The sequence below is a fragment of the Mustela erminea genome, chromosome 1, assembly GCF_009829155.1.
Source record: "Mustela erminea isolate mMusErm1 chromosome 1, mMusErm1.Pri, whole genome shotgun sequence".
NCBI lineage: Eukaryota > Metazoa > Chordata > Mammalia > Carnivora > Mustelidae > Mustela > Mustela erminea.
The window spans coordinates 203,146,667-203,163,131 of record NC_045614.1 but is presented as its reverse complement, the minus strand read 5'-3'; the positions used below and the strand labels follow the sequence as shown (position 1 = coordinate 203,163,131).

General features: G+C 39.2%; 1 protein-coding gene across 2 annotated transcripts in view; it reads left to right on the top strand.

Annotated features, from left to right (window-relative positions):
* ADAMTS5 (ADAM metallopeptidase with thrombospondin type 1 motif 5) overlaps positions 1 to 16,465 on the top strand; it is a 48,577-nt gene that overhangs the window by 9,824 nt on the left and 22,288 nt on the right. For both annotated transcript variants that reach the window (XM_032353308.1, XM_032353298.1), the window contains exons 2-3: positions 2,933 to 3,065; positions 15,280 to 15,447. In XM_032353308.1, coding sequence (XP_032209199.1) covers positions 2,933 to 3,065; positions 15,280 to 15,447 — 301 coding nt within the window. The remainder of the gene's footprint in view (positions 1 to 2,932; positions 3,066 to 15,279; positions 15,448 to 16,465) is intronic.

Here is a 16,465-nt window from a genome sequence, read left to right as displayed (position 1 = left end):
ATTCTTAGTCCTCTAAATGGCCACACCTGGTGAAAGGCCACCATGTCAGAGATGTTCTTGTCAAGTCTTCATTGGTCTTGCTGACCACCTCTGCTGTATTTTTGAGTTGCAAACAATGTTCCAGTAGTATTTCCTGGCCAACATCACAAGCCCACCTAGTAAGCCTCCGCATACTTTAGCAACCCTTTCATTTCACTAAATCTTTCTTTGCATTGCTATCTACACCATAGTGTTAAGAAATTGCTCTTGTATGAAAAGAACCACCTTTAGCATAACAAAGAGGTAGCTTACCTTCAGATCTAAACTGACCAAGCAGAAAAACTCTGGTCAGCACTTGTAATTTAATTACCTTTTAGGGGGACAGTGTATGTGATTCACATTTTTCCAGTATTCCCTGCCTCCATATCCATAAGATGGATGGATGGATGGTAGATGGATAGATAGATAAATAGAGAGATGCTATTGCCCCTTTAGTATCCTTACTCCTGTTCTGAATAAAAAAAAAAAAAAAAAAAATCCTACAAACTTCAAATAAGGTTTGCAACTGAAAATGTTGTTATAAATCTCCACCAGTAAATAGACATCAGTGTGATGTGCTGTATTCTTAATAAATTTGATGCACAAGCTGAGGTTTAATACATTGCAATGAACATTGGATAGCAAAAAAACACAGGCATTCATTGCCAGTCTTGGAAATAAAACCGTAAGGGGGTATCAAGGTTTGAAATTGTGTGAATGAGATTGAGAGGTTACTAGTTTACATAATTATAGTTACAAAAATATATAGAGTATGGCCGTGTCATCAAGAGGTTTAATCAATGTGGTTTAAAAAAAAAAAAATTGTTTCTGTTGATAATTTTGTCAGAGGCACCCATTTCTATGGCAAAGGGCCAAATGCACTTAATGCAATTCAAGGATAACAAGGAGAGTTGATAGCTTCTAACGAGCAATTGCTACAGCAAAGAGAGATATGAAGAATCCAGTTTAAACTCTATTGACGAGGGCCGTTTCCATTCGCTGTGGCTCTTCATCTGAGCTTGTTCTTGACATGTGGAATAAGAAGGGAAAACGATTCTTGCATTTTATTATCTAGATATAATGAACTTCAATTTGTAAAAATGAACATAAGTCTTATTTTTTTTAAAATGTGTGCAGAAATAACCCATGGTGTCTAGCAATGACAACTAAGTCTGTCGTCTTAACGTTACCAAAATGATTGGAGAAAAACAGGATTAAAAATGTATTGTACTATATTATTATCTCAAAGACTGATTATTATGCAAAAGTGTATTCCAATTTCAATTTTAAAAACTACTAATTTGTTCTCAACAGCTGTAATTTGAGATCCCACGGGATGACATATGAGGATACACAGGAAAGTTGGGGAGGCTATCGCTGGTTTGGGGACTTGATTCACCAAGCCTACTTGGTCTAAATTTCCACTGTCTGAAGCTATAATAATATGGTGACAGCAATGTAATTCATCACAGCTGGGATCTCATAATATATGGAACACAATAAGGACCTGAAAATGTACTAAAAAGAAGATAATAGGGTATATCTTTTAGATATTCTTTACCTTGGCTGGATTTGTGTGCAGGAACATAGGGAAGATTTAGAAGAGTATATTGACATTGAGTAGGTGACTTTGGTTATGTAGTAATAATATCTTACACTGACTTCCAGGAATCTGTTGAGATCTTGCTAGCGTGTTGCATATCAAAGTGTGTGAGCTCTGCATTGCATCTGACTGTATGTCACAATTCACCTCAATTAAGCAAATGTTGGTCGAGTTTGTAGCATAAGCCAGACGTGATGATAGTTGGGGATGCAAACATGGTAGCTGTAATAGAAACAATACTTATTATTGCAATTGGTAAATAGTCATCTTTCATAATAGTTGATTTAAAAAAAAATCCTTTCCTTCTATGATTATTCACTCATGGCTTACTAGGATATTGTCTTGCTCTTGTGGATGTAAATGTACATGATGTTAATTAATTTTCATTGAAAACAGTAGTCAAGCACTAGAAGTTCTAATATCTTTTAAAGCTCAAATAGCATTTAAATGAAAGCTTATTACAGATCTATCATGTCAACAATTTTGGTTTATATTTTCTCTTAAAGTTGTCTTCTGATGTCTCTTTCAATCAAATTGATCATTTTTAATGATCATTTTAAGGGGGTATGATCATGTTTTCCTTTGAGAATCTCTTAAGAGCTATACAGCTTCTCACTAGGAAAAAAATGCACACACTCACTTGTATAAAAACAATATATTACATACATTTTCTGAAGATTGATCAGATTGAGAAATCTACATGAAATCTACATCTTCAATCTACATGAAATGCTATGAGTACGACTGTATACATTTTTGGAGACACAACCCACCTCCATTTGGAAATCAGGAGATGCTCTTCCGAGGAATTATGCTCTTGGATTACAATTTAGTTTCCCATTTGAATTACGGACACACTGACGTTTTGTCACAAATAGGTGGTTGCAGTTTGCCCCAGTGATAGAAGATAAATTATTAGGCCAGTCTTCTGATAAATTTAGCATGAATTTAAGCCTGAAGAGTAGGGCTTTAGTAAGCCTGACTCTATGTGAAAGTGATCCCAGACAAATGGGCCTGAATATATGCTCCAGAGCTTTGGGAAAGCTACCGCGGCTGTTGTAAGGGACAAAGCACAATCTTAGGACATCTTTTTAAATGTAATTGAGTCCCATCATCCTTCTGTGCCTCTGGGGCCCAGAGAAGCTGGGAAGAACTAATGCCGTTCGTTTGTCATTGGAACATTTCCAGAGCTGAACAGGTGATACCATAAACATATCCACTCTTGCTGTCTGGAGTGAGCAAGAGGCTCTACAAGGTGGCTCCTTCTGGATGGCAATTGATTTTAATGATTTCTTTCTTTCTCCGGGGCAGGATTTATGTGGGCATCATTCATGTGACACCCTGGGAATGGCAGACGTCGGGACCATATGTTCTCCGGAGCGCAGCTGTGCTGTGATTGAAGATGATGGCCTCCATGCGGCATTCACCGTGGCTCACGAAATTGGTATGCAGCGCCTTTTCCCTTCCCTCGCCAAATCAAACACGCGAAACAGCTGCAACAGGAACCCAAATACTTGGCAATTAATCCCAGATTTCTCCAGGTTCAGACGCTCTGTTGGGGATTGCATTTGTTGATATTTGCACTCTCAGGGTTAACTAGTTAAGGAGGAGGATGGCCAATCAGGCACCCAGGAGACGTTTCCTTTTTGACAGTGTCATTGAAGAGTTTAAGAGAAATTTGCTACTGCTCCTGTCTTCTTAAGCTTCCGGCAATGACTCTTAGATGGAATTTGTCACAGTTGATTATGGTATGCAGGAATGCCCCCTCTTAAAAGCTACTGAGGCTCTACCGACTCATCCAGGGCTAATCAGTTTGCACAGAAATTTGTCATGTTTATTCCATTGTGAGTGATCAGAGCTCCTGTCAAAGGGGAACAATAGCTCACGATAAACAGTCCTATCTCCTTTTTAATAGCAAAGACAGAGAAACCAAGACCGGCAATCAACAGGGTTTGTCTTCATATGTCACCCGATTTGTGTGTCATAAGAAACACACCTAAATCTTAAAATTAGAATTTTCGGACCAGGCTCATTGTTGAAAAATATCCCGCCAGTTAGGATATGTGTTTTCCAGGTGATGACCCGGGTTCCTAGGTATATGAGTAGTTCAGTACTTTAGAATTAGATGTTGGAATCAGACACATCTGGGCTCAATTCTTGCTAGAGTACTTTCTATCAGTCTTATTATTGGTCTTATTATTTAAACTCTTGAAACTTTTTTTCATATCTGAAATACAGGAACAAGGGTGCCGATTTCATGGGATTATTTCAGGGACCAGATTGGGTAGGTTACAGATACCAGCTGTTATTTACACCCACGTACACTTCTGTTTTTGCTTTTTAGTTAACTAGTTCGTTTCGCTTTAAAAGTGTGTATCACCTTTAGCATCATCCTTTTGGGAGGAAAGTATGGTTTGATACTTTTTTTTGCTGTATTTTTATTAAACGGATTTAACTTTTAACCTAAAACCATAATTTTTAAAGAGAAACTAAAGCTTCTTTTTCACATTCCTAGTAGTAGGCAGAGAACATTTCACAAGGGGTAGATTTCTAGCTGCTATGTTTTCTTTGGAAAGTTAAAGTAACTTCAAAGCAAAGATGTCATTGTATAAGTCAATATATTACAGCAGTGAAAATAGAAATCAGTAGTTAAATTTCAATTCCTAAGTATTAATTGTGACCTTAATTTTCTTAACTGACACTCTTCTTACCCTCTAAGGAGAAAAAAAAAAGACACAAAAACATAAACCTTTAACATGAATAACCATCCAACGGCATCACTGATAATAATTTACACGTTATTAATTAGACTTCTTTAGCTTCAAGATGGAGTCCCTTCTCTGCCTCAGGGGTCTCTGTTTTGTCTCATGCAAGAGATTCACATCCTCAGTCTCCATCTCTTGTATGTAAGGCAGGCGAACAATAAGGTGTGACTCTCTGGTGTGCTTCTCTAGAAGACCCGGTATATCCGAAAAACTTTTAAAAACACGTACGCCAACTGAGCTTCTGGCCCCTGGGAGTATGTTTTCACCTATCTCTCATTCGTACCTATTAAACTGATAATAACCAGCCGAATATAGATCTTTGATCAGTATTTCTTACCTATCTCTATCAGTGCACGGGGGGGGGGGGGGGGGGGGGGCAGTGGGAGAAACACAAAAGCTGCCCAAAGCAACATTCAGAATGTACAGTGGAAGCTAAGAAGAATTGGACCAAATCCTTAAGAGGATTTGGGCAGGGATGATTTCAAAAGCAGTAATCAGTCACCATTATTCAGAGTGATGGAACTTCCAAAAGAAACTGTTCTCAATCCCTTGGTAGGCAAAGGCTGGTTCATTTTGGACTGGGGAAGCAACACCCTGATCATCATCTGTCCATAAGATTACGAGCCCTAAATCCTGATCTTCTCAGGAAGGGATTACGGAGTTCTTGAGGGAAGGGCTGTTTCTTCCTTCAGTCCTGCAGTGAACCACTCTCACAGGTTGATAGCATTGGGGAGGTTTCTCTGTAAGAGTATCACCGTGGCAGTAAATGCAACTTCTTTGGGGCTGCACTGACTCTCAAGGCAACTGGGCTGGAATGTAGAACCTTCCAGCATTACCTTTCCTGGCCCTCCTAAATTCCTAAACCAAGGGTGGACACCGGCCGACCTGAAAGTGTGAGAGGTAGGAAGACAGGTGCTTATGAGAACAAATGTTTTATTAAAACTGTACATGTACGGTAAGAATTTTTCTTAACAGTGCAAGATTGGATACAGTTTTACAAGGGAATGGTGAAGGAGAAATGTAGGCTTCTTTTTTATTTTTTTTAAAGATTCATTTATTTATTTATTTGACAGACCGAGATTATAAGTAGGCAGAGAGGCAGACAGGGAGAGAGAGAGGAGGAACCAGGCTCCCTACTGAGCAGAGAGCCCGATGTGGGGCTTGATCCTAGAATCCTGGGATCATGACCTGAGCCGAAGGCAGAGGCTTAACCCACTGAGCCACCCAGGTGCCCTGAAATGTAGGCTTCTATGTGAAAAATCAAACCTGAATCTTTGCTGCATGACTATGCCCTGGCTTCCCTTTAATGTCTTGGTTGAGCCGGCTCTGTTTCCTTCTTTAGAATTCTCTATGATCCGTCCTTCAGTCAAACACTGCCTATTTAATTTGTCTTTCTGCATTACATATAGCCAAATCGGAGAAATTTAAGATCTGGGGAGGAGGGCTATGGACTTAATTTCCCTTTCATAAGGGGATCTGGCTTTCATTTGCTCTATTTTCTAATTGCTTTATTATTCTTTAATTTCACTTTTTGCCTAAATATGGTGAGCATGTGTTACAAAGTACAAGCCTTAAAGAAATTAGAGATGATAACCTCACAAAATATTTCCTAATCATCTGTCTGTAATTACAGTCTTGCCTCCGCAGCCAGTGTGATCTTTGGTAACGCTGCTGGCAGATCTGTTCCCAGTGCTTGATTTTTAGATCGTTGCGTGAAAATATGGGTCTGAGCTAACCATGCTCACGTCTTTCCCCCTTGCCCTTCCACTCCATTCTTATGTCATTTCCTCCCTCCCCTTTTATTAGACACTTATGTATATGTAAACACTTTCCAGATTGGGAGGTTATATGTACAGATCATGGATGGTGACAAAGTGACTTCCGTTTTGCCCAAGTGCTTTGAATCTTCTTGAGCCCATTCCCAAATGCGCAATCCGCGTCGTGTACCCAGTGTAAATACATGACTGCGCTCAAAGCATAAGCAATGGAGAAAGTTTCCAGACTATTCCCGTAATTTTTCTACTTTATTTCTCCTATACGGAGCAGAAGGATATATTTGGTTAAGATTAAGGCTTTAATGAGATATCTTGGTGGCTCAGTCATTGAGTATCTGCCTTCAGCTCAGGTCATGGTCTTGGAGTCCTGGGATCAAGCCCTACATCGGGCTCCTGCTCAGCAGGAAGCCTTTTTCTCCTTTACCCACTCTCCCTGCTTGTGTTCCTTCTCTTACTGTGTCTCTCTCTGGCAAATAAACAAATAAAATAAAAAGCTTAAAAAAAAAAAAAGAATAAGGCTTTCATCAATCGACTTACAGTTTCTCATGCAATGCTCTACCGCTGCTTCCTCAAGCAGATAGTGGTTGAAAATACAAAGTCGTTCTATCTGAATCAAAATTTTCCTTTGGCCTTTTATGCCCTCTCCCTGAAAAATGTCCTAACTTGGAAATGAACATGGAAGATAAATAGCGGCAAGTCTGAAATACCTATCTTACACCTTTTCTACCCATCATGTAAAAGTCAGGATGGTTTCAATGAACAATTCTGAAAAGTGACTCTTCCTGGATCACATGTTAATGTGGATACATCTCTTTTCCTGCTAATTGTTTCTTTAAAAAGATGAGGTGCCTCGGTGGCTCAGTCGGTTAAGCATCTGCTTTCGGCTCAGGTCATCAGGGTCCCAGGATTGAGACCCATGTTGTCTCCCTTCTCAACGGGGAGTCTGCTTCTCCCCCTGTCACTCCCCCTGCTTATGCTTGCTCTCTTTCTCTGTCAAATAAATAAATAAAATCTTAAAAAAATTAAAAATTATTAAAAAGCTGGACTCTGGAGTTATATCATCAAATGATGCCAGCACAGGCTTCTGGAAAACAGATTTTGATATGGATAGACTCTACAGAGGCAGTAATAATTTGTCTTCCTCATGGCTCTTATGTATATGTAAACATTAACTTAAATCATCAGGACAATTTAAAAAGTTGCTTTAAAGCATCAAGAACACAGTCCCCACCCCTGTGCCTTGACTGGAGGCAAGAATGTGGTTATGGCCATTTTACAACCCAAGTGTGAACTGTAGAAAGTTTTCAAATGAATGTAAGTTTACATTTTGAGTTTATATTTTTAACTTGTCAAACTTTTATTATTGGCTTGTAAGACTAAAGATTTCACCTGCTGCCCACATGGTTCTTCAGAATAATAATTTTATTGATGTTGTGCCAGCTTCTAATATGCTAGGGGGAACAATCTGATTTTATTTAGGCTAATGAAATCCATAATTTGTGAACTTGCTGAAGCTTGGCTTTATAGTAGTTCGTTATAAAATGTGCTAAGTGAATCTCTCCACCATGAAAGACGCCAAATGTTTCCTAAGCCAAAGTCAGTCAACTTAGAAAATCAAAGCCAAGGGCGCCTGGGTGGCTCAGTCAGTTAAGTGACTTTGGCTCAAGGTCATGATCTCAGGGTCCGGAGATGGAGACCTATATTGCACTCCCCGCTCAGTGGGAAGTCTGCTTCTCTCTTGCCTTCTGCCCCTTCCCCCCTTAAGCCACCACCCCCGCTACTTGCTCTCTCACTTGTGTTTTCTCTTTCTCTAAAATAAATACATAAAATCTTTTTTAAAAAAAGTCAGAGCCAAACATTCAGCTGGAGGCTGAGGAAGTGGCTGAGGCAACAGCATGGCTGCCCATGTTTTGCTGTGGTTAGACGGAGTTCTCTGGTTGTGCTGATCTGCGTGTGACTGAGCTCCCATGGATGATTAGATTAAACAAGGCTGGGTTTTGAAAAGCTGCAGAGGCCCTAGAAATACCGTAGACCGAAGCCAATTCCCAGAATCAGATGTCAAGACTGACTGTGAGATGTGAAGTGAAAGAAAACTGGATTAAACTTGGTATTTACCCCCCAAACCTACAGCTTTAATCAACATGAACTGAGCCTTTTTTTTTTTTTTTTTTTCTGTCCAGCCTGGAGCAAGACCACACTGTGTCTTTCTCAGCCCCCAGATGAAGGGTGGGAATGGGTCTATACTAATATGTCCAGCAGCAATGAGAGATTGAGTGTTTAGTGTCAGTTCTGTATTTTTTAAAATCCTATCCCAATTTCCCTTCCTCTTGGGGAGGCCTAGAGATTGTCCGTCACAGGAGTGGAAATCCAAGTTGAAGGTCGCATAAAAAGTAAATACATCACAAACGTAATGCGTGATTTTTTTTTTCCTCTAATGAGTAGTCAATTTCCCCCTTCTCTCCTAAATCAGAAGTGTCTAGTAATATCAAAATTTATCAAGTAAGTAAAAACTGACACACAGAGATACAAGTGATTTTAAGAAGTTTCCAGACCTGTCTGAGGCCAACAACTAGTATACAACAAGGGTCAGATCTGAACCCAATTCACCTGGCTCTAAAGCCAGGGTTTTGCTGCTTTCCTATAATGGTCTGTTAGTGTTCATTTTTCAGGAGGTAAACCTGAATTTGATTCAAAAGGAGATGGACACAGCTTGCTATAAGGTGAAAAAATTGAGTTTTCTTCCTTCCAAATTAAATAATTGATACAACATGTACTTACCATGTATGTTTAATGTTTTGAAACGGGACTTTGGGAATTTTATCACTTCTATATAAAGATTTGCATTTGAATAGACGTGTATAATCCAATTATTAGAGCTCCCGAATCTCTTCTTCAAGGATTCTGGATTCTGATCCCATGTGAGTTGTTGGCTCACTCTTCAACCCCTGGCAAGATCTTCTTACACCTCAATAATCCCAGCTGGAAAATTAGGCAAAATAAAAACATGACCTCATTAAGAAACAGATGCTTCATCTGAGCAGTGCTTTCTTAAGTAAACACATTACAGAGCTTGTGACTTTTTTTTTTTTTTAGGATGTGGTTCTGTGTCCCCTTGTTCATTGGTCAGTTGGGGTCAAGAGACAAAAGTTTGAAATTCTGTTTAATTTTCAGACCAAAGTTTAGAAAAACAAACAGATTTCCTTCCTGAGGTTAATGTGATAAGTCAGCCCTTGTGGTACAGTAACACCTGAGCTGAATAAAAAGCTGGACCAATATTTTCCTTTCTCGTTACGTGTCTTCACCCAGTGTACATGATCTCAGATTTTCTAACATCAGATTCATTTGTGAATTTAAGGAGGCAAAATACTTTTTAAGTCTATATTGTGAATATCAGTGATGAAATGCATTTAATGAAATGTTGCCTTTAGTTTAATTTAATGTTGCCATTTGCCTTTAAAAAGATAATTATCATACTAGAGAAATTATCATTGACTAATTATTGGCTAATCCTGAGATAACAATATAATTCAGACTCTTATCCTAGAGACCTTGCTTTGACATAATTTACTGTGAAATTCCTTTCCTTAAAGTCATCCAAATAAACTCGTTCCTGATGTCACTTTGTGTGATGGACATTCGTTAGCAAGATTGTTGTATTTGCGATATGATTTAATATCTATTAAGAATAGATCAGTATTTTCTCCAAAAGCATTTTCAACTTACATCTTGATTTTTACAAATGATTTCAAAAAGCAAGATAGAGTTCTGAGGTCTGCATCATGTGGGAAAATATTAGATTACACGGTTGCATTATTCTCTGAGTTTCCCTCTGACTCCTGTAATACCTTTTATTTCCTTCTTTTGTATATAAATACAAATGCTATTAACTAGTGCATCCACTACTCAAGTGTGTTTGTTCCTTCATCTCCTCAGGATTTGAGATGAGAGGTTACCAATTACACCAATCAAGAACTAATGATTGACTAAGAAAGACAGCATCATGAGCGAGATTACTTTAAGCCGACAAACTGGTCTTCAATCTTTTGCATGTCTACTAATCACAAAATAATAATACCTCCAAATAAAAATACGAATAAAAATACAAATACTAATTCGTCCTTAGAGCAAGACCTTGGGGCCTCTACTTGAAACCCTGACAGGGAACTGCCTTCTTAAATTTAGTACCTGCATTGTTGCTTCTCAGGATGGTTCTACTGCCTGAGCTTGGTTGAGTTTCTTCAAAACTCTTACCTTCAGAATTGCTCTGACTTCTCTTCACTCCTCTTTTCTACATGGACTCAAGAAAGAAATATCTATATTGCCTTTCTTTGTGGGTTTCTTGGCCCTGTCACCCTGCCTCCTCCAAGGACCTCACGTCTCAACTAACTCTGCTCTGTGTTGTTCCAAAAACTCATCATGAGATACAGCTCGATAAAACAACCAGTTAATTTAGGGGTTGTAAACATTCTCTCCAACAATTCTTTATATTCTTCCCATGCTGTCTTATTCTCTGGGACATATTTTGTAAATCCCAGCTGTGCTAATCCTGCTAGAGGCTGCTTAGTGGAAAAATGCTTAGTCTCCAACCCACACCTGTGATTTTAAACATCTCTGTGGGTGATTGATGAACAAACTCTCACTGCAAAAGGCAGATGTCCTAGGAGATTGGTGACATCATGATGCATTCTGATTAAGCCTTTCACAACACCGGCTTGAACTGTATTATTGTCAGCTACAACATTATAGTTTAAATTTCTTGGATTTCTGGATTTTCTGTTCATAATCTTTTAGCACCATGGTGTGTTTTCTCTAATGTGAATGTCCTTTTAAAACAGCTTGTGCCTTTGTATATATCTTGCCATTTCTTGCTCAAAGATATGAGCAAATTTCAGACCAACATTAGATGTCTTAGCATCTTGATTGGGGGATCCCATTTGAAAATAACCACCTCTTTTGCTGTTCCCGGCCCTTAGTATGGCTGTCACGTTTCTCCTGAAGAGCATCCAAACGTCCCTCCCATTGATCTTCCATTTTAATTCCTGTCCAGCTCCTGAAGGGAAGTCACATGGGCCTCTCTCACTGTGTCCTGGTTGCAGTTACTGGAACTAGCTGCCTGTTTCCATGGGTGCTTAAATGTTCTTCACGTTGACCATGACTCCTGGTGTCCTTGAGAGAGCATGCCTCTCCCAGCAAGCTGACAGACTTTCTTCATGGAAGACCAAACATTCCTCCAAAGAGTCTGTCTCTCGGTTGACCTTCAAGCAGCCCATTCCTGACTCACTTTGCAGAACTGACAAAATTCACATCTTCTTTTAGTTCTTGTTGAAGTGGAACTAAGGTTTGTTCATGCTCAGAATGGCAATCTTTTTGGTTGTCCATATAAAAATACCTTATATGTATCTTTGGCAGCAATTAAGTTACATTGATAAATTGGCAAATTTAGGGAGCATAAAATTCACAATATTATGCCAAGTCACATGCCAAAAGATTCATAAAACTGTACCAAAATATTTTTAAATAAACGGCTTTCCTTATATAATTGAAATCTTTATAAAATTAGATGCCTCTCCTTTCTGTATGAAAGAAAAATTTGAGGTACTCTGCCGGATTTCTCAAAGAGAATTTGGTGTTTGTGACATGGCCTGTATTTTATTTATTTATTTATTTATTTTTAAAAATTTTATTTATTTATTTGACAGAGATCACAAGTAGGTGGAGAGGGAGGCAGAGAGAGAGAGGGAAGAAGCAGGCTCCCTGCCAAGCAGAGAGCCCGATGCAGGACTCGATCCTAGGACCCTGAGATCATGACCTGAGCTGAAGGCAGAGGCTTAACCCACTGAGCCATCCAGGCGCCCATACATGGCCTGTATTTTAAACCAGAAATCTGAAACTTATTACAAAGGAAGTGAAAATCACTTGGATGCTATAATAAAAATTCATCTAGGGGCACTTGATGGTTCAGTTGGTTAAGCATCTGCCTTCAGCTCAGGTCATAATCCCAGCCCCATGTCAGGCTTCCTGCTCTGAGGGAAGTCTGCTTCTCCCTCTGTTTCTGTACCTCCTCCTGCTCATATTTTCTCTCTCTCTCTCTCAAATAAAATCCTAAAAATATTCATCTAGAAAGTGCTAATTATTTACATATATATGGAGGAAAAGACTATTGCTTTGTTAAGTAAATATGGCGATCTTATGAACTAGAATTAGAAGTCACATGCTTACACACTTCACAGCACTCACCAAAGCACATACCCTCCCCAATGTCCATAATCCCATCCCCTTCTCCCAAACCCCCTCCCCCCAGCAACCCTCAGTTTGTTTTGTGAGATTAAAAGTCACTTATGGTTTGTCTCCCTCCCAATCCCATCTTGTTTCATTTATTCTTCTCCTACCCACTTAAGCCCCCATGTTGCATCACCACTTCCTCATATCAGGGAGATCATATGATAGTTGTCTTTCTCTGCTTGACTTATTTCGCTAAGCATGATACGCTCTAGTTCCATCCATGTTGTCGCAAATGGCAAGATTTCATTTCTTTTGATGGCTGCATAGTATTCCATTGTGTATATATACCACATCTTCTTGATCCATTCATCTGTTGATGGACATCTAGGTTCTTTCCATAGTTTGGCTATTGTGGACATTGCTGCTATAAACATTCGGGTGCATGTGCCCCTTTGGATCACTACGTTTGTATCCTTAGGGTAAATACCTGTACCCCTGGGGATAGAGTATTATGCCTCCATCAGAAAGGATGAATACCCAACTTTTGTAGCAACATGGACGGGACTGGAAGAGATTATGCTGAGTGAAATAAGTCAAGCAGAGAGAGTCAATTATCATATGGTTTCACTTATTTGTGGAGCATAACAAATAGCATGGAGGACATGGGGACTTAGAGTGGAGAAGGGAGTTGGGGGAAATTGGAAGGGGAGGTGAACCATGAGAGACTATGGACTCTGAAAAACAATCTGAGGGTTTTGAAGGGACGGGGGGTGGGAGGTTGGGGTACCAGGTGGTGGGTATTATAGAGGGCACAGATTGCATGGAGCACGGGGTGTGGTGCAAAAATAATGAATACTGTTATGCTGGAAATAAAAAAAAAAAAAAAAAAAAGACACAGGGCATCAGATTGGATAAAAACAAGATATGCTTTCTAAAAAAAAAAAAAAAAAAAAAAAAAAAAAAGAAGTCACATGCTTTTCTAAAATATAAAACCTGGATTCAAATAAATGTTATGTGGCAGAGGTCACCTTAGGCCACTTTCCCTCTTTCTTTTCTATGCCAGGGGAAAAAACCCAGGTGTGAAACTTCCACACAAATCCCACAATGTTAGCTGATAAAGATTCTACGATGGAAAAGTTCAAGAAGCACAGAGTGCCTTCTCAGAGTGCCTCTTCTAAGTATTAGATGTACCAAGTAACTTCAAGTCATTTTGAGCCGGGCATGATGAAATGTTCGGGTTTTTTCTGACCTGTGGGTTGCAGGAAAAAGAAATCAACACACCACCCAAAACTTGGACAAAGCCCTGCCAGTCTGTTGCATATGACTTGGGCCATACTTCACAGACTCTGATGCGCATTCGTGCTACTGAGCAAATAAAACGTGAGAGCAGGAGGGTTTCCCACCGAAAACTTGCTAGGTTGGCAAATGCTATTGAAGTAAATAACTGCATAAATACCATAAAATGTGGAGCTTTGGAAGGTCACCGAGCCCTAGCTACTTAACTTCAGCCACAGCAGCAAGCAGCTGCTTCAGTGGACAATTTTGTTACGAGGTGTTGGTGATTTAACAAGTTGGCCAAAAGTACTTGGAATGTGGCATGAAAGATTTCATCTCTGTTGGGTTTTACTGTTGCATGCTGGACCTTTTTTTTTTTTTTTTTTGGCAGCATGGCCAAAAGTCCCTGCCTTTGGCATACAGGAGCCCAAAAAGAATGCATTAATCACTTTTCTGTAGTATTTTATACACCCTTTTTAATGCTATGTGTACAGTTCTATAAAGCTTTACTAAAAAAGAAAAGCAACTGAGGTCTACTTGTCTGCTTTTTTAGAGTCTATACAAACGACTGCCTTGGAATTTTTTTTAAAACAGTATTTTAGATTTACTGGTGAGTGTCATTTTATCCTTAGATGATGTGAAAATTAATATTATATAATAAGAAAACAATTTTGATGATAAGAATGTGGTTAGGATACCTAGCTTGATAGACTGGAAATGCAGTGTGGGATTGCAGAGACCATGTGTGGTGGACCGAGGCAGAATGATAAACTGATAAATTTGGACAATGACTTATCTTTCTAGTATTTGTTTTCTCTTTAAGCTTTAACACTCCATGATGGACATCTTGGTATTTTAGACATTTCTACAATGTAAATGGGTGTGTTTTCAAAATATATCATTCCTTTGTGGGATTAGTAAACATGCAGAACTTTGCAAATGAAAGAACTGAAAGAATTGGAAGGGTGAAAGCAAGCTTATCTTTGCCTGGAATCGGCAAGTTCATAATTTCTCTTTCTTTTCCTCCCAGATGACTGGGGCTCAGTCATCTGGGGGGAATCATCTCTCAGATTGTTAGCTACCTATTAACTTGGCCAAGAAAATAGAAGTTACTGATATTCAAAAACCATCTATTAAGTGCTTGCAACTTGCAGAACATTGAGTTAAATACAGGATTTCAACAGTAGATGGAGGAGATGCTCTCTGATCTCGTGGGGCTCGTAATTGATCAGAGAAGGCAGAAAATTAGACAAGTAATCAGAATAATATGTAGTGAGGGCTATGACATAATCCCACAGTTGCCAATTCTGGATTCTAAATAAGGCCCGTTTCTACATGTCATTGAGCATGTGTGATCCAGATGGATTATGGGAGCATCCACTCCTTAATGTAATTTTTCAGTTTTCCCCTAAATGTTCATCCAAAGTGACTGCTCTGACTACACACAGCTTTAATTTCCCTGGGGGTCCAGCCTGTGCATGAGAAGGCAGTTAAAATGAACTCATGTACATTTGGAGGGGGTGGTGCTGGGAGGTGGGAAACCAAGTGCTCGTGTAATTGTCATAGAAAAGTGGAAATACAAAATCATCCATTATTGCATTCCTTCTCTTCTCTGCTTTAGGACATCTCCTTGGCCTCTCCCATGATGATTCCAAGTTCTGTGAAGAAAACTTTGGTTCCACAGAAGATAAGCGCTTAATGTCTTCTATCCTAACGAGCATTGATGCATCCAAACCCTGGTCCAAGTGCACCTCAGCCACCATCACAGAATTCCTGGATGATGGCCATGGTATGTATCATTTAAGAAAACACGGGCTCAATAACAACACTTAGGGGAGATTATTACCAGTGTTACTTTATGACATCCTCATGAAGCCCACCATGCCTCCTGAGACAATGGTTGTTTAGATAGGGTCAGGAAAGGAGCAGAGGGATGGTCTGTTGGTGTATAATGCCAACGTCCTTGGTGGCATTGTAGCTATGGTATTTTTGCTTTGGAATTGAAAAGTTCAAAAGAGAAGCAGTGTGGGAGACCACACAGAATGCCTCGCCAGTGCCCTGAAAGCCTGGCTTTTATTCCGTCTTTCACCACTAGCTTCCTGTGAGAATGTTGGCAGACATCTTGTTTCCCTGCTATTAATATGACTCTCAGAATTATTTGTTACGTGCCTATTATAGGGGTGTGGTTAAGACGTAGGTGACAATTCTGTCGGATCCTCTTTATGGCAACAGAAAACCAAAAAGGAAGCTCTTTAGATTTGCATTCACTGGAAGAATCTGGCTTCATCCTGACAGCAGATTCTCCGGGAAGTAGAGTGAAAACTGCAGAACAGAAAGAGAAGAATCAATTTGAATGGCGGGAAAACACTTTAAGAACTTCAAAAGAAAATCTTTGACTGTTACCCGCTAGATACAGTTCAAGAGCATAATCTATTTTATTAAATTCTGCAAATCGGGGATTGGTCCTTTAAATTACATAAAAATACCAAAGAACTAGAGGTTTTTAGAAATAATAAATTCTGACCCTTAAGTAGTCTTCAAAACAAGCTGTTGCTAATTTCCTAACATCCCTTGGACTTGAAACTACTAGAGGCACAGGAGGATAGATGCGTTCGAGTCAAGTGATTCAACTACAGACGCCAATGTAGTTCAAGTTTCTCATGTTATAAAAATGGACTTATTCTCATTCCTTCTTTTTTTCTCTTAAAATTTGTCTCTTTCCAAAAGACTGAGTATGGACTTAATATGACAGAAATTTTTTGATCATAATAACTGTCCATAAAATTATCTCATGATGTGTGGTTCAG